This window comes from Carettochelys insculpta, chromosome 4, assembly GCF_033958435.1.
Source record: "Carettochelys insculpta isolate YL-2023 chromosome 4, ASM3395843v1, whole genome shotgun sequence".
NCBI classification, from domain to species: Eukaryota; Metazoa; Chordata; order Testudines; family Carettochelyidae; genus Carettochelys; species Carettochelys insculpta.
In genome coordinates, this window is record NC_134140.1 from 111116240 (window position 1) to 111134699 (window position 18460).

At 42.2% G+C, this 18460-nt stretch overlaps 1 protein-coding gene across 3 annotated transcripts in view; it reads left to right on the top strand.

Annotated features, from left to right (window-relative positions):
• PPA2 (inorganic pyrophosphatase 2) overlaps positions 1–18460 on the top strand; it is a 64077-nt gene that overhangs the window by 22163 nt on the left and 23454 nt on the right. For all 3 annotated transcript variants that reach the window (XM_074993486.1, XM_074993488.1, XM_074993487.1), the window contains 4 exons: positions 2263–2382; positions 3924–4010; positions 5826–5952; positions 15854–15981. In XM_074993486.1, the coding sequence (XP_074849587.1) occupies positions 2263–2382; positions 3924–4010; positions 5826–5952; positions 15854–15981 (462 nt within the window). The remainder of the gene's footprint in view (positions 1–2262; positions 2383–3923; positions 4011–5825; positions 5953–15853; positions 15982–18460) is intronic.

Consider the following 18460-nt stretch of genomic DNA (forward strand, 5'->3'; position numbering starts at 1 on the left):
GAGTATTGCCTTATTCCTCAAAACCACCATTGCTTTCAAGGTGATGAGTAAGGTATTACTCCACATAAATAAGAATGGCAGAACAAGTCCTAAAAATGTTAAATTGCAGGATGATGTCCTGAACTCAATTTTCTTCTCAACTGCACCAGTACAGTAACTTATTTAACTTTTGCTTTATAAGATTTAATCCCTCCATGAACTTTAGCAGTGAACAAATTGTAGTATGCCATTCCTAATCTTGACCCCTCTGTATTGGCAGTCAAAATGCATCACCTACATCTAAGAAGAGCTGTTGGCACTTGGTTACTTTTGAATTTTTTTCTTCCTGGGAAATGAGTTTTTGAAATTTTAAAAGCAGAGCCTTATTGAATTATTCCTCTGCTGTGTCATGATACAGAGGCTTAGGTATGCTTCATCTGTATTGTAGGTAAAACGATTCCTAGATTGTACAGGAACTAGTTTGTTTCCTGGGTAACGTATTAATTTCAGGGCTCCCTTCTCCAATATTCAATGAAAGTTTGGCGGGTAAGCTGTTAATAGCCTAGCCTGTGCTGGTGCCCTGTCTGGAGCTTAATTTTTTTTCTTGGTACAGAAATGACTTTGAAGGTTGGATTTTAAATTAAGTTCGCTGTCATGGTGCATACTTCTAGGAATACTGTTGCTATTTTTTTTTCCTTCTGGCAAATAATCACCCTATGTTTTAAGATGACATGGGAAAGGAAGGTTGAGTCTGCTTGCTGAACATTCTGATTTCATTACATTAGTTCAAGGCTTCACTTTAAATCTGGGTTACTTCTCTGTATTTTATTGCTTCACTTGACCTCTGGCAGTATAGAGAAGACAGCCATCCGATTAGAATCAGGTACCCTTATGGGTTCTTCACCTCTGACTTCCTGCAAGACAGAAGAAAATGGCTGCCTTTATTTTGCCATGCCAGCTAGTCATATAGTTGATAGGATATGGAAATTCTTAGAATATCAGTCAGGCAGAGATTATATCAATGCTCGCCTGATTTCTTTCTTCCTATCTTTTTCCTGACTCCCAGAAACAGTCTTTCAGATTAGACCATAGTAGGAAGCCAGAACCAGACATAGATCACCCTTATATCTATTCTGTGGACTCCTGGACTGCTCCCCACTTATCAGGAAGTCTTTCTTACCTGATCTAAAAATTTTTTAAAATAAATGTACTGAAATTTGCCTTCCCTGCTCTATTTTACTAGACCACATTTCCTGTCTGATACTCTGCTTCAACTGTTCACATAATCTCCTGTTGGCCTTCCTTGAGGTCATTATCATTTTTTGCACCTTCAGCAGCCTCTCAGCCAAGACACTCTGGCTGGGGTGGGACCAAATTATTCTGCTAATTTATATCAGAGCTGTAGATCTACAGTAACATTGCTTATCTTGGTGGAGTTACTCAATTTTTCACTGGTAGGATCTGGCCAAGGCAGGGTAAAATCCTGACTGAAACCAGAATTGCACAGTCTCTCACAACATTTGAAGACTTTTTTGTGTTTATACCAGAAGCAGCCCTATAATTAGAGGCACAATGTCCAGGTCTGAACTAATGTAAATGGGTAGAATTCCTTTGGAAGTCTATGGGCCAATTTCAGTGGTGATTTAAATGGTGTTGTAAGTCATGGCTTAGCATAAATAGGTCAGAAAACATTTGTAGGTAGCGAAGTCGGACTTTTCCACTTAGAATAACCTATTCTGCAATAGCTGTCTACGTGGCACCTCTTATTTCAGAATGAGAGCCAATTATTTAACTGATTTAATCTCAATTGCTTCCAGATTTGCCCCAATTTGGTGCTCACTGAGTGCATAACGAAACAAGTGTAACATATAAATGTTGAGTAGAGCAAGCAGATGGCAGTTTTCCCATCATTCTAGAAGTCCCTGTTGTCTGATCAGCTTGGGCTCCTATTTATGTAACTGCCAAATTTGGCCCATCAAGTGCAGAGCTTCTAACATAAATCCCCGTTCAGTATTTGTATCTGACCATGGTAGGCTCCTTGTAATGATTTGCCTTTTGCTTGTTTGGCTCCAGTTTTTTTTCCCTCCGTGGATACCTCACACCAAACCTTAAAGCATTACTAACAAATCTGTGTTTGAACATGACCCTTGAGAGATAGTGAGGCTTATCACACATTAATATTTTCCAAACCTCAAGCATGCTCTCCCTGCTGTCCAAAATGCAATTAATTGCTGTGCATTTTAGTATTCTTTTCTCACTCTCTCTCTCTCACAATCTGCTTAGATTGCCACCAAGGAACCATTGAATCCCATTAAACAAGATATAAAGAGAGGCAAGCTTCGATATGTGGCCAATATCTTCCCTCACAAGGGTTATATATGGAATTATGGTGCCCTCCCTCAGGTAACATTTTTGTTATAATCGTGAAAACTTCCTGTCTTGTGCATAAATTGCCATATAAATCCTGAGTGTTACCTGAATGCAGATAAGTTGCAAGAAGGACATTTTTTATGCAGAGCTTTATTGTGTCGATAAATTTTGATCAGAAATTGGGATGCATGTGTAAATATGTGTGCTCTTTCAGGAAAGAGTTAAGTATTTAAGGAACCTTGAATTTATACCTTTTACTTCCCTGTACTTTGTGACAGGATTATGCTGTCATCTTGCTGTCATCTCAAAGTACTTAAGTACGGGTCAAACCTCCCTCATCCGGCATCACTGGGACATGAGCTGTCTCCAAGGAGGGAGTTTGTTGGACCAATGGAGGTCAGGCCACTGTGGGCTGCTCTGCTCCAGCCAGTGGAGCTCCTTTCTCCGGGCAGCTCCACACTTCTGGCCCTGGGGTGGTTGCTCTGTGCTCCCAGCTGCAGGGGCTCCCCACTTAAGGGCAATGGCAGCTCTGCACCCCCCAGCCATTGGGGGCTCCTGGCTCCTGGGTATCCGCTCTGTGCCCCCAATTTCAGGGCTTCCCTGCCTGGAGCAACCTCTGTGGCTTGGGCTCTTTGGTCCAGCAATATCTGTGGGATCAGAGTGTGCCGGACAAGAGAGGTTCAACCTGTAGTAAAAACATTTTCCCCCCTCACACAAAATTCAATTAAAAAATCATATAAGCCACTGAAATATATGGCAGTGTAAAAAGCAGCTGGACTTTCTTAGCATCTTTAACAAAGGAAAAAATATAAGGACTTTTGGTTTTAAGTTGAACTGTAGTTACCTTGACTTATTTTATTTTGAACCTTCAGATTTGTTTGATCGTATTTCATTTAAAATATATGTTTTGTGTTTTTTAAAAAATGGGTGAAATTCCAGATTTGGTGGTGGGTAAGGATTTGGGTGTTTGCTCATGAGCACCCAGTGGGGAAACACTTGAGCGTGCCTTAGAAGAACTTTTACCATCAGCTTTTTTTTTTCTTCCCTAAGTCCTTATTTTTTGGGGGTGGGAAGAAGTGTGTGTGCTTTTTGTCCTTTCATTTCTAGTAGATTGAGCACTTCAAACATGGAAAAGAAAGATCCCCAAATAGAAATGATTACCTATTTCAGAGGGCATAAAAATGACAAGAAATGATGCCCTTTAAAATAGCTACTGTTGACAAACTTTTTCTAAATGAGGAAGTAATTGTTTTAAAAAATCCCCTTTAATTAGAAAAACAAAGCAACAAACAAATGTTAAGCATATATTTTAGAAATACATCCAATGTTTATTCAGCCCTTTGTACCTGAAGGACTTAAAAACTGGACACCTTCATATTAAAGGACTGGCACTCTAGCAGCTGTCATATCAAGGCTCATAAAAGCTGTCCTCTTTTTTGAGCTAAGCATGCCTGTTGCCATAAAAAGAAGAGATTGTATCTTTCTCTTTTGTTGTTTTATTAATCTGTGTAATTTAAAGGCCAATTAAGGAATTGAGACTGGAATTTAATTATTGTTTCTCAATTCTTTAACAGACTTGGGAAGATCCACATCATAAAGATAATGATACAGGGTGCTGTGGTGATAATGATCCCATTGATGTGTGTGAAATAGGCACAAAGGTTTGTTTTAATAAACGCTGTTAGTTTAATATTTTTGTAGCAGTGTTTTAGGTAGAATGGGGAGGGGCAAGGTGAAAGCTATTGACCAGAGGGAAGAGGCTAAACTGTTTGGAGTTGAGGGGAAAGCTCTGGGGATCACTTGTGGTTTCTGTCCTATGTTTCTAAAAGTTCATGCTTCAGGGTTTCAGGTGGCCCCTGGCAGGGTCAGGAAAGGAATTCCCTCCCTACCTCCCAGAACATTCTAGAAGTGTTTTTATCTTTTCCTCTGAATCACCATGGATGGCCATGACTAGAGATGGTGCAGTGGATGGGGCAGGCCAGAGGTCTGAGGAGGCACCGATGATTGTCTCTCTCAGGTGCTTATCTGGCTATTTCTTGTTGGCATGCTCAGGGTCTCCTGGACAGCCATATGTGGGGTTGAGAACAAAGTTTTGGACTGGCACCTACCTTGGGGAGTTTGTGTATGTTTCACCTTCCTCTCTCTGAGCAGATGCAGCTTGCTTGCCAAGGATTGTAAGATCATATTGTGCTTGATAATTTCACTGCCATTGTGGGGGTGTTGGGCATTGGTGTATCTTTGCCCCTTGTATTCTCTGCCTATGGCACGCCACAATCAAGTCTCTCGTGGGCTTATAGCACTTTGGTCTCATTCAGTTGTTGGGTTTTGTGTGTGGATAGTGGTGGCCTGTGATACCCAGAAGGTCAGACCGAATGACTTGGTGGTCCATTCTGGCCTTCAACTCTGTGAAACGGTGGTGAGAGAGATGAGAGGAGATAAAAAAGCAGGTTTTATGGCTAGAATAACTCTCCAGGGCAATGCAGTTCCTACTGGCAATAGAAAAGAGGGCGAGAGCTGCTCCCTTCCACCTTCTGCTTCTTGAGCTTGAGTTGCCAGTGGGAGATATAGGAAACTTGAGTCAGAAAAACAAACGTGTGAAATTGGAGTGAAGGGGATAGGTTAGGCAAAAAGGCACTTTTGAGACTTACCTGTTTAGGGGTGATAGTTGAGGCTACCCACAGATGGAAGAAAAGAAAGAGGGTCCAGTATAGCATTTCTGGAGTGTTGACTGAGCTGGCAGGAGGAGGTTTGTTTGAGTGGTAAGTTGTTTACAACAGAGAGGGAGGTAAAGTCTGAAATCCCACATGAGGTGGGAGGTAGCAATCATTGGCTGTGCTAGAGATTGCAGAGAGATCCAGGAGGATGAGTTTGCAGAAGATGCCCCCGGGACTATTCCTCAAGATGATTACTACTGACCTAAGTAAATGAAGAGGAGGGACGTGATTTTAGATTACAAGGGATCCGAGATGGATCTGGAGGAGAGGAAAACTCATACAGCAGAAGGAAACCTCAGTCCTGGAGCTTGAAGGAGAAGAAGAGGTGAAAGATGAGCTTGTATTTGGAGAAGCCAGGATGAATAGAGTGTGGAGATGGTTGCACATTTGAGGGCTGGGAGAAAGGAACCAAGGGAGAGTGAGAAAAGAGCTCAGGAGTTGTGATGGGAACAGGAGGGATAGGTAGGTGGGAGTAGGTGCCTCTGAATCACAGATCGGGGTATATATAGAGGGAGGGAAGAGAATTCTTCTAGAATGTGTCGGTTTTCTCCCAGAAGAAATTTTTGAGCTCCTGCACAGAAGAGAGAATCAAAGAGGAGGGAAGAGTGGAGAGTGGTAAGTAGGCATGGGACGGGAAGTAAAACTCTGGCAAAGTTGAAAGAAGAGTGTAACTTTTTGGTTTGGTAGAGGAAAACAGAGAAGTGGTAAATGTGTAGGCTTTTCTGTACCTTTGAAACAGCAATTGTTCTGCTGTGCTTTCAGGTTCACTCTCCTGGTGAGATCATTCAGGTAAAGGTTCTTGGTGTTTTGGCTCTTATTGATGAAGGTGAAACAGATTGGAAGATTATTGCCATCAGTGTAGATGACCAAGAAGCTCAGAAAATTCATGGTAAGTGTCTTTACCTGTCCTCAAACCATCCATTTCAGCAAGTGAACTATGAGGCACAGGATGACCCTAGAATTTGGAATTGGTAATATAAAAATGTGGCCTAGAGTACTAACTGTGCAGCCCCAGATTTAAATATTTGCACTTCGCTTTTGATTGCATGGCCAACAGAGATGTGTCTGACTTTGATGCACAAAAGATAAGGCAGGGGAGCATGTATTTATTTATTTTCCATGGTCGATACCTAAATATCTTAGGGATTGTGCATGTAGGTATCTCACACTAAGCTTCAGAAAGGTTAATGTCCACCTCCAGACTTCCTCAGATTACGTGTCTCACAGAGAACCTTGTGTGAGAAAATAGGATTTTTATAACATGATCACCTTCATGAATAGCTGGGAGAGCTGTAAAGTTTAAAATTTACTCGCTTCTGGACCTTCCAAATGTCATTTCCTTTCAACAACCCTAATTTTCACTGGCTGCATGAAGTTATTTTGTTTATGGTCTTTGGATAGGTGTAGCTTTGCATTCTGAAGATGCCCAGTGTATTGAAGTGTTTTGAAACATGACTCCCATCTAATTGAGAATTTTGCACATATGAAATTAGTTAGTTGTCTCATTTTAGCTTTTTGTAATTCATATTTAAAAATCATTCTCACAATGGACTCTAACAAAACAGAGCAGAAAAGATAACTTTTAAGGGAACACAACCTTAAAAAATATTGTGTGGAAAGCTTTTACATGGACCTGTGAAATAGCACGTACTAATGCTGAACGAAATGCAAAGAGAAATATTTTATGTGCTTACTTTCATTAGTGGTAGTTTGTCTTGCCATAGCCATTCATCCAGCAGTTTGTTTTGCTTTGGTCCTGTCTTTGCACCTTAACAGAGAAGGTGTGACAGGGTCAGGCTGAGGTCTAGTTTAGAAGTGGAGATGGGCAGCTATAAACTAAGCAGAGATGGCTTGGCTAATTAGCAGAGGCGTACAGGAGCAGCTGACCTGTGGAAGCAGCCAGAAGGGGCTGCTATAAATCAGTTAGGGCCAGCTGGTCTCACTTGAGTCTGCCCCAATACCTTTGAAAAAGCCTTCACTGCTTTAAGAAGGAAGAGGGAGTTGGAGTGAGGTGAGGAGACAATAACAGATAAGGAGCAAGTGTGAGAGTTAGAAAGCTGAGAAGAAGAATGCCAGAGACAGCAGGGGAGATGGGGAGTTCCCATAGGGAGTCTTTGGGCCCCCTTCCCCTAGGTGGCTACATGGGGTGGCCGGTGGCTGGGGAGGACTTATCCAACCCAGGCAGACCGGGGGCATCTAGCTCAGCACCTTTTCAGCCAAGGGAAAAAATCCAAACTGCAACGAGGCACTTGGGACCCATACCACAGTACCCAAATTATCTGTGAGACTGTGAGCCAAACAAGGGGCTGGGACCCAGCACTGAGACCAACCCTGCCACAAAGGAAAAAAATAGTTAAAAAAAATTGTGTAGCTGCAAAACTGGATTGTGATACTCCAAGGCAGGTGTAATCCCTGAAATAACCTTTAACATATATTTTTAAGATTTGCTAGGCTTCAGGTTGGCAGGGTTGCTTTAAAATGGTGTGGTACCTGAGATAGCCGCTCATTCCTGCGGGTCTTCCCTTCAGAAGAAGTTAAGAGTTTGTTGTCTTTGTTTTACGCTGTGCTTGTGCTGTACCTATCCTGCGGTTACCAGGGCTTTGTTCTCTCTCAGAAATGAGGTCACTTGGAATTCAGGGGCTCAAACTTTGTGCAAGTCTTGCACAATCATTGTAAAGGTAATAATTATGTTCTGAGGCTAAATATCTTGAGTACTCTTAGGTCAGGGTTGATCCTTTAGTTGGGATAGGACCTGTTTTAATGCTCTGTCTGCAGTGATGGGTGTGTCCAATAGAGTTTCAGATGTCTGAGGAATTATGCTGGTCAGCCATTGAACCATTTTCCTAGTGGCTGTATGCATTATTGAGGCAAGTTGTTATTTGCATCAGTGGGCTGCTACCTAAATGGCCCTCCCCTTTTCATTGTTTTCAGAGGTCATCATGACTTAAAGATTACCTTTGACTGATGGAGAGATAAGGAAGTTCTTAGACTGGTAAAATCACTGAAGCAGATAAATTGCAGCAGTGTGTTTCTGCCTTCTCCTGTTGTGTGTTACAGAAACCCAGAAGCTTAGTTTAGGGCAAGAGTGAGATGTCTCAGCTTGCAGCTTTATCAGTGTGAGGATGGGTCTCAGACCTATGACTTTTTCTTTTTTCATCCAAATCAGATACTTAACTGTTTGCTTTTCCAGTGACCAAAATGGTTCAATCTGAATGAGGCAGAACTGATGCTAATGGGATAAAAATGTGACTACGTGGAAGGACAGGTGAAGTTAGCACACCTTCTGTCTAAGGGGCTTGCTGGTGTGGTTTGTAGTTGTGTAGTCATCTTGGATTCATCACTAGCTGTGGGTTTTCAGGTGACAGCTGTATCACATAGAGCCTTTTTTCATAGTAACAGAGAGATAGCCATGTTAGTCTATATTCTACCAAAAAAAATGCAGTCCAGTAGCACTTCAAAGACTAAAAAAATAATTTATTAGGTGGTGAGCTCTCGTGGGATAGACCCACTTCTTCAGATCATAGCCATACTGGAACAGACTGTCCCATGAAAGCTCACAGTAGTCTGTTCTGGTATGGCTATAGTCTGAAGAACTGGGTCTATCCCACGAGAGCTCGCAACCTAATAAATTATTTTGTTAGTCTTTAAAGTGCTACTGGACTGCTTTTTTGTTTTGATAGCCTTTTTTCATGTATTTGGTTTAGAGGCTAGGACACCTTCCTTTTTTTTTTTTTGTCATATCCCTTTTCCTTATGATCTGAACATGTCACAGCACTGAGAAATGATGCTGAAGCTCCAGCTAGCCACAGTGTAGTTGCTCGTAAATGGGAAGGCATAACTTGTAAGAAGGCTGAATGATTTGATATTCAATTAGCTGAAAGCATCTCTCTTTATCACCTTCCCTACCTCCCTCTCTCAGAAACTGAGATCTGTGGAGTGGCTTTCACTGTTGGCACCGAAGTTTATGTTCAGTGGGTATCAATATAAATTTTGTGTTAGATAAAAACCACTTGGTGGCCAGCTAAATCATCTTTAGAAGCAATTACTGTTACAATTTTCGACACACTTTTTTCTTTTTGCTGCACTTCAAACTTACTGCACTTTTTTACAGCCCTTGTTTAAAGTAATCACAGAAGTAAAATATGAGATGAAAGAACCCTCAGCCACTGTTTAATACTTTAATAACCCAGATTTAAAACAGCCTTACTGTACTGATTAACATTCTTGACAAAAACTTCAGTTTATTTTTAAATAGACTATCTGTTTAAAAAACAAAACACACCAAAAGTGTGAAAGGGGGTGAGGGAAGTCCCCCCCATGTGGTTTAACAAAATGTGACTATAGCTTACAGTGGTTAGCAGGGATCCCTCTTTGCTTTGGAAATAAACCAATCTGGTGGAATGTCATTTGATGCTTGTTGATTCTCCTCCCTATGCACCTTTTTTATTCAAATGGATGGTAGCTGTGTATGACATGAAGGAACCTCTTCTAATAACTGACTAGCTGACATCATTGCATTGTGGCAGTGACATCACAGTGACGGAGGAGGCTAGTTATTGCCAGGCCTGCCAGGGGGAAGAGCCAAGGAGGGCAGTTGCATAGGCACCAGCATTTCAAAGAGGCCCAGAGCTCTCCACCACAGCTGCTGCTACTGTGGCAGTTGTGGTAGCTGGAGCCCCAGGTCCTTTTGAGACACCATTGAAGCACCACTCTGCTGCTCCATGTGGGGAGGATGGGGGGCATTAAGGGCTGACTGGCCTCAGCCCTGCTCCTTTTTGGGCATGGAGCACCCCCAACCCCACATTGCCTCCGGGTCCTCAGTGATTGTTAGATCGATTATTGCCTTCTAACTCACTTTGTTCCATCACTTTCTACTGTTCACTTAATATGTCTGCTAAGGTGGAGAGTTCTTACGCTTCGTCTTTGCCCCACCAGGACCTTTACTGTTTCCTTTGTCCGCTGCAGAAGTTTGAACATCATCTGGTCAAGTCTTTGTATTTTTGTTGGTTGCTTGGGTGACTGTGGCCATTTTGTGTTAGAAGTTCAAACTATGGCAAATCTGGAAAAATAATTTGAGGACAGGAAAGTGATAAATCCTTGAAAACCCTTTCCTAGGTTTGTGTTGTACATTAATTTTTTTTAACTGATTTCCACATGGACTGGGTATCGCCTCTTTCCCTATTCTGTGTTTTTGATCATGCTCATAACTGCAACTGATTTCCAAAATAGAGTTTAAAGGAGAACATTTTCTGAGCATTTTCCATTGTTTATTCAGAGCCCTCCTAATTCTGCAGGCATTTATTGATAAAGACTGCTTGAACTGGAAAACCTGTCTAGAACTCTCTCATCTATAGCAATGAGAACATTGTAATATTCATTTGCAGTACCTGAATGACATGATGTGGGCTTGACATCAACTCCCATTGACTTCATTGGGGATTGAGAAGATGCAGTTTCAAAGGGCTCTGCCTTCTCTGTTATGTTGGGATTATAAAATTAGGCCTTTTAATGTTGGAAGGGGTGGGGACAAGGTGCAGTTAAGAGATCTCAGCTTTTTAAGGGTGGGGGTGTGTGTGTGTGTGTGTGTGTGTGTGTAAATTAAAACATTTAACCTGGAATTTTTTTGTTGGGGAAGGAAAGAATTTGTTTTATTGTAATCAGCTTTGGTTTAACGGTCTTCTCTACATACAGGAGCTCCCTTTGTTGCCAAGGTACTTGCTAGGCAGATAACCATCTCTGGGCTCAGTGAAGCCATTTACAAATGAGGGTGGGTCTAAAACTCCTTCTCCCTCAGATCTCTAAAGCAAGCCTGAGTTTTGTGTAATATCTTGGCCAAGAAAGGCAAATTCTTGAAGTGGAGATAATATTGACCTCTTGTCTCATAGCAGGTTTTAATTTATGTATTGACGTTTAAATAGAGATCGGGACTAAATTACCTTTCCTGCAAACTCAGAGAAATGTTTGGGGCTGATGATGTTGAGCCCCAGTTACAAAACCCTACAGTGAGATTCACACTGGCCAAGAGTTTTAAAAGTGCTACTGATAAGGGTGCGCTAGGTTTGAAGCATCTTACAGTTGCTCTCAGAAAGCGTAGAGCAGTTCCCCTCAAAAATCTAAGCCCCTTAAAGGTGTCTCCTGGTAGGCACATATAATCACTGGGGGTGCGTCTACACTAGCTGGCTACTTCGAAGTAGCTGGCACAGCATGGAAATAGTATGCGTCACGTTTACAAGCACCGTGCACTATTTCGATGTTGAATCGATGTTAGGCAGCGAGACATCAAAATCGCTATTCCTATCCAAAGATGGGAATAGTGCCCTATTTCGATGTTCAGCGTTGAAGTAGGGTGTGTGTACACGATCCGCATCCTGCTACATTGAAATAACAGGGTCCTCCATGGCGGCCATCAGCCAAGGGGTTGAGAAACACGCTGTCCAGCCCCTGTGGGGCTCTATGGTCGCCGCGTGCAGCAGCCCTTAGCCCAGGGCTTCTGGCTGCTGCTGCTGCTGCTGCAGTTGGGGGTCCATGCTGCGTGCATGGGGTCTGCAACCGGTTGTCGGCTCTGTGGATCTTGTGCTGTGCAGGCCGAGTGTGTCTGGGAGGGGACCTCTAAGGGAGCGGCTTGGGGCTTTGCTGGCCCCTTATTTCGAGGGGGAGCGCTTTTGTGGGTGGATGCTCCGCCTTTCCTTCCGGGGCGGCTCCTTTCGACGTTCTCCATCGCTACTTCAATGTTGAACGTCGAAGGCACGAGCCCTGGAGGACATGTAGATGATACGCATCGAAGTAGCCTAGTTCTTAACGTCAAAGTAGGCTACTTCAAAGTAGTGTGCTAGTGTAGACGTAGTGTGGGTGTTTTTGGAAATCTTGGCCAGTTGGTTTTATTCTGTTGGTCATTGGCATGGTATATATCTGTAAAAAAACTATATTAACAATTTATTTTATATTTACTGTACAATAATATCAGCACCCTTCTCTTTTCCCCAAACAAAGTGCATTCTGCTGTTTTATAACAATCTTGGGCATTGTTTTGGGTTGTTTTTATTCATTATTGGTGAAGACCAAATGTGATGGGTTTAAGTCGGTTTTGAGTTAAGTGGTCAATCACTGAATGATGAAGTGTGCTATTTGGTGTCATGTATTGTGTATGTTCTCTTTCGAACTCGTGGGTGTATTTGTATGCAGAGCAACAGAAAAGGCCCATGAAAGCTTTGGTTGGGAATTTGTATAAGCATTCAACATGAAGAAATTAATTGTCTGCTCTAGGTTTTTCCCCCCGTGCTGCAGAAAATACAACAAATGCCTTTATATGGAATGTAGCTGCTGCTTCCTGTAAATGTTTATAAGGCGTTATTAAAAACATATGTCTTCTCTTCCCACAGACCTTGTTTAGAAGGCTTGTTGCAAGCATGTTGTTTTAGCTTTGCTTGCAAGAAACAGCATCTGTTGTACTAAAAATGGTAGTTTTGCACAAACATTTTTATCGCTTTCTTTTGAAAGGCTTGATAGATTTGGGAGCTGCATTTTCATTGGCTCTTTCCTTTGACAAAAAAGCAAGCCGAAGTCATTTGTGCCAGACTCTAGAGATTTTCCCTATTCTAATCAAGCTGCTTGCACTTACTGTAATAACAGCTAACTTTTTTCCATCTGCTTTTTTAACCCTTGGGTGAACTTGGATGCTTATGAAAGTGGAACTTGAAAATGCATACAGGCAATATGCTGACATCACACCACCATACACCTGTGCTAATACTGTATAAGCTGCAGGGCTCCTGACATTTGCATTCTGGGCCTCTTGTGAGCAGAGAGTGACCAAACTGTATTGGGCCATAAGTTCGCTCTTCTGTACGTGTTTGATTCCCTTTGGCTTCAGCCTGAATACTCGATTCACTCAGTTCCTCTTTGTTTTTATTCAGATTCAGATGTGAAACCAAGTGTATTGTTTCTTCTTGTTTTTCTTCTCTTATCATTTCCTTGGCAATTCTTCCTCCTTTCCTGGCTCCAGTTTCCCTTGCTCCCAGTTTATGTCCACCTGCTGAGTCCTGCGTGGAAGCTGTCCTCCTTTTACTTTCCAGTGGACTGAACAAGCTTTCTTCACATCCTGTCAATGATATTGGGTAAACGACTGGTGTGGAGTCACTATTGAGTGATGAGGCTCTCTTTTCTCCTTTTACTGTGGCTGAGGGCTGGTTTCACAACAGGACTTTCCTGTGTCACACTTTCTCCAAGTTTAATAAAAATGTACAGAGCAGTTGCAGTAATCGGCATTCTGTAATTAAAGACTTTGAGATGTTTAATGAAGACCAGTTAAATGCAAAAGTAGCCAAAGGGAAACAGTCTGTAAAACACAGCAGAAAATGAGACGTGAGCGTGCCATCCTCTGTCCTCCACATGCACAGAATGCTGTATGCCGCAGCTGGCATCCCAGGCTCCTCTAACAATAAGTCCATCCGTTGGTCTGGCCCAGTGGTTCCCAATCTGTTTGAGACGGCAATCCATTCTGAGAATTCAGTAAGACTTTGTAACCCAAGGCAATTCAAAATCTGGGAGGTGAGGGGGTTTCACCCCTGGGGAAAAATGCTTTATAAATCTTGATCCACCCCTCCAAGGCTTAAACTCCTCACAGCACCAAGCTGCCTCCTGCCACCCCCAGACTTAAACGTTTTGCGGCCCCAAAATGCTCCCCCACCTACCTCACACAAGCGCTGCTGCTGTCCCCCAACTGCCCCTTCGCCTGGCCACCTCTGCCTTCTGCATGCAGCTCTCCCCAGCCCTCGTACTCAAATGGAACTCAGTGTAACTGGTTTAATAGCTGGATCCCTCCTTCCTTCTGTTAAACCAATTAAATTAAGTTCCATTTCAGCGTGGCAGGGAAGGGACTGGAAGCCAGAGGCGTGAGCGGCGGCAGCTGCAAATGGTTCCTTAAAGAACTACATGCAGCTCAGAGCTGCCCAGCTGGCGACCCTTAGAAAATATAATGACGACCCATGTTTGGGTCCCGACCCATAGATTGGGAATCCTTGGTCTAGCTTATCAGATGATTATGATCATTTAGCATGTCTGCTCTAAAATAGATCTGGTCTCAAGCTATGGCGCGTGAACCACTTGCTGGTGGTTCACAGAGAGCTAGGTAATCACATGATGATAATGTTCCTGTGCTGTTCCAACTGCTTCTGGCAACTGTTAAAGGATGCAGGAAGAAGGAGGAGAAGCCAAGCTAGCCCAGATACTTTACTATAGGTCCTGGGCTGTGAAAGGCAACGGTGCCTGTAATTTCCTAGCATGTCCTTTGCTTCCTTTTTATAGAATGACACTATATTTGTCCTCTTCCAGTCTTCTGGAATGTCTCCCATGACTTTAAGATAATCCCTAATGGCTCAGCTATTTTCCCAGGGAATCTCTCTGTCTTGCTGGGATGACTTGAAAACATCTAACTTCACTAAGTACTTTTTTGACTTGTTCCTTTGTTTGCTTCAGATCCTATCTCATTTTCACTGCATTCACTATGTTAGATTCTAATCAAGACAAACCTGTTTGTTGAATACTGAACAAAAAAGTCATTCACTATTTCTACCATTTCTTGTTTTCTGTTATCTCCTCTTCATTGAGTAATGGCCTGCCTTCTCCTTGATTTTGGTCTTGCTTCTATTGTATTTATGGAATGTTTTGTTACCCTTTTTTTTTTTGGCCTTTTGCTAATGTAATCTTGGTTTTCTCCTTGTCCTTTCTTATTTTTCCTTTCATATTTGTGGTGTTTGTTTATAATCATCCTTCATAATTTGATGACTTTTCCACTCTGGCAGGACTCTTCACTGAGCTTCATGTCCTTGAAGATCTCCTGGTTTCTTGCCATGCTTCCTGTCTTTCCTGCGTAGTGGGATAGTTTGCTCTGAAGCAACATACAAAATGAATTCTTTGGTTAGCGAACATTAAATATGTTCTCCATTGACGAGGGTGCTTGTTACGTAGCTAGTCCTAGAGATGCTTTCTGGGGAGAAGCTGCCATGAGGGGATTAGTGACATAGCCTCTGTGATCTGTAGCTGACTCGCTGGAAAGAGGGTGGTTAGGGGAAGGACTGTCAGAGGGGTAGCCGAGTTAGTCTGTATCTTCAAAAACAACGAGAAGTCCTGTGGCACCTTACAGACTAACAGATGTTTTGCTGTCGGGTGTTTTCAATACTGGGGTCTCGACATTCGCAAGTGCCACAATCACGAATTCAATTATGTGCGAGTGGCCTCGCTTCCCCAGGCTCTGGGACCAGGAGCACTGGCGGCTGGTGTGGCTTCCTCAGGGCTCTGGCAGCTGCTGCGGCTTTCCTTTGCTACACCAAGTTTACATTCTGTTCTCAGGTGCTAGTTTAAAATCCATGTGCTAAAATTGTTTTTGACAGCTATTTTTTCATCATTAAAAGATACAGTGGTCCCTCAGATGCTGGGAAATAAAATTTATAGAGCAATCCAAGTCTCACGTCAGATACTAGTGAGATGAAGCTCTCTAAATATGGAATTTTCTTCCTTGCCTGCTATAAAGATGGTCACTTTATTCACTGGTCCTTTGGGTCTTAATTAATGAAGATCAGGTGGTGACTGGCTTATCTGTTTTACTGTGATGGTATAATCGTAAAATACTAATTATGGGCAACTGAGGTAAGAAACTGAAATTCTCTGATGTCATTGAAAGAATTCACTGAAATCAAATTGCTTGCAAATATTTTGTGAGATCTCTAAAAATCAATGTTACCAAAATTGTGAGTAAAAAAGTGATACTTTTTTTTATATATATATACCTACAGATATTGATGATGTCAAGAAATACAAGCCGGGTTATCTTGAGGCTACAGCTGACTGGTTCCGATTATATAAGGTCCCAGATGACAAACCAGAAAATCAGTTTGCTTTTAATGGAGAGTTTAAAGACAAGGTGAAGATGATATAAAGTTAAAGATGCATCTTACTGGCACATGTGTTTCTTTGGAATGATGTATCCTAGACTTTCTGGAATTGCTTGCAAGGAAGTTGGTTGGTGCATCGTAGTGAAATAAAGCTATGTCAGCATTCTTTAAAGCAATCTGGAGTGGGGCGGTAGAAATATATTATCAAATATCAGAACATTATTTGGCTTATCTTCTTGCTTTTGTAACATGAAAACCCGACTCCTTGTAAAACAGAGAATTTTGAGTAGCTTTATTTTTTTCTGTGTAGAGAATTCAGTAAACTTGCAAAATTAAACTTATCCCAGGTAAATACTGTGGTGTGTTTTTTTTTTTTTTTACAAGGGGTGAAATATTAAGTCTCAAAGTGTGGGGACTAACATGCATGGTTATGTTTTTTGCAGGAGTAGGGGCTGCATTTTTTCAATATCTATGTCAACAGAGGGAAGAAATGGGGTTAGATTTTTGTACGCAGACCAGCAAATGTTCACAACAGCTTTACAAGGTGTTTAAAAGAAGCCACAGGTTGCAGACTTTTGCATACTTTGTCTTTTCTCAGAGATTATCATTATTATTATTATTATTATTTTGTAATTTTGAGTAAAAATGTTTCAGCAGTTTTTGTCGTAAAAACGGGAGATCTTTATCCATCTTGAGAAAAATTTGTATGATTTTTCTGACATCCTGTGTCTTAAGTAACTGATGTTTGGAACAGCAGTGGACAATGCTCACTGTGACCTTTTCTAGGTGAAATTCGGTTTGATTCAAGTATAAAATGTTTTGAAAACCACAGATGCACAATTTACAGAGGATTTTTTCCCTTAAAGCATTACAAGATAGTTCCAGAGAAATGAGACCTGTACCCAGACTGGCTAGGTTAGCTATGTTATGAATTAAACTATAAAATGCTGATTGACCAACCCAAACTTTCTGGGTTAAAGAGATCCCCTTGTGAGTTGTCTCCTTGAAATGAATCATGAACCAGGTAGGAAAACCCCATTGCTGCAAGGCCAGACAACCTGAAGCTCTATTGCCAGTTATTTTTGTCTGCCTTTAGTAGTTTTTTACTTTACAAGGCGTATTTGGTGAGGCTTGAACAAAGCTGCAGCCACAACTGCTCATTTCTGGGTGAGAGTTAGCCCTGAATACCTTACCCAATTAAAACATTTGACACACATCCAGGTGAAAGACTCGAGATGTAAAAGATTTACTTATCAAAGAAAAGGGTAGCTTAGGTGAAGGGACACATCATTTCAGTAGTATCTAGCTAGCTAGCTAGAACAGTTATGAAACATGCATGTTGTGTCTACAAGTTTGTGTTAGCCCATAGAGCTGTGATGGCCAGAAGTTTAAAAACTTCTTGGAGCTTTTAAAATTTCCTCCCCATATTTTTAAAACAAATCCCCATTTTAAAACCAAATCCCCACTAAACCCACACTAGATTTATTTACGTAATTTAAAATACTGTACACCCTCGATTTAACGGACTAATGGGGAGGGGTGTCCATTAAACCGGAAAGTCTGTTAAATATGAGGGTTTATTACCCACACTCCCCCACAAGGCTCCCCCAGTCCTGTGTCCCTCCCCACCCAAAAAAAAAAGGTCAGGGATTCACCAGACTGCCACCGGTGAAGTCACTGGAGGAGCCACCAGAGAGCTTTTCCACTGCACACGGCTGGTGCCCCGCCACATGGCTGGAGCTGCCAGACCTTGCTGCATAGCTGGAAGAGCTGCTGCTTCAGCCTCCAAGTGCTCCTCCCACCAGGGGTGGGGCACGTATGCGAGTGCCATCTGCTGATGTATACGCCCCACCCCTGGTGTGAGGAGCACGTGGCAGCTCTGAGCAGTCGCAGTCCAGGCCGCCACAGGGGGTTCAGCCGCGGTGGCTAGAAGCAACGGCTTAGTAAGTTGCTTACTTTTTTGGGGGAGGGGTAGAGGATGGGCTTTAGGATTTTGTGGGCCTCAATTAAGCAGGCTTTGGGAACAAGGGAGGGGCTGGTGGATGTCCATTGGTCCCGAAGTCCGCGAAATCGAGGTCTGTAAAATTGAGGGTTTACTGCATACCAGTTTAATGTAACACCAAGTTTGGATGGGTAAACAATCAAATCAGAAATGCTGCTATATTGCTTTGTATGACCCTTGTGTGCATTATAATGCAATCTTCAATAAGAGAGTCATGTTGTTTCTCAACTAATAATGCATTATACAGTGTTGCTGCAAAGACTGCATCCTGTATGGTGTACCTGTACACACATGCTGATCTCATTTTTTTATGAGTGCTCCTTTATTATTTCTGGCCACCAACCAAAAGGTGTCCTGCATGTGACACTGATGTAGTTAGTGTTAGGGAGTCCCGTTTCTCACCTTAGAAAAGCAGGATTGGTTATAGAGAGCTTCCTGTGAAGCGTCATTAAAAATTCTGGAAAATACACCGTGTGAAATTGCATTTTTAACAAACTAATTCTTTG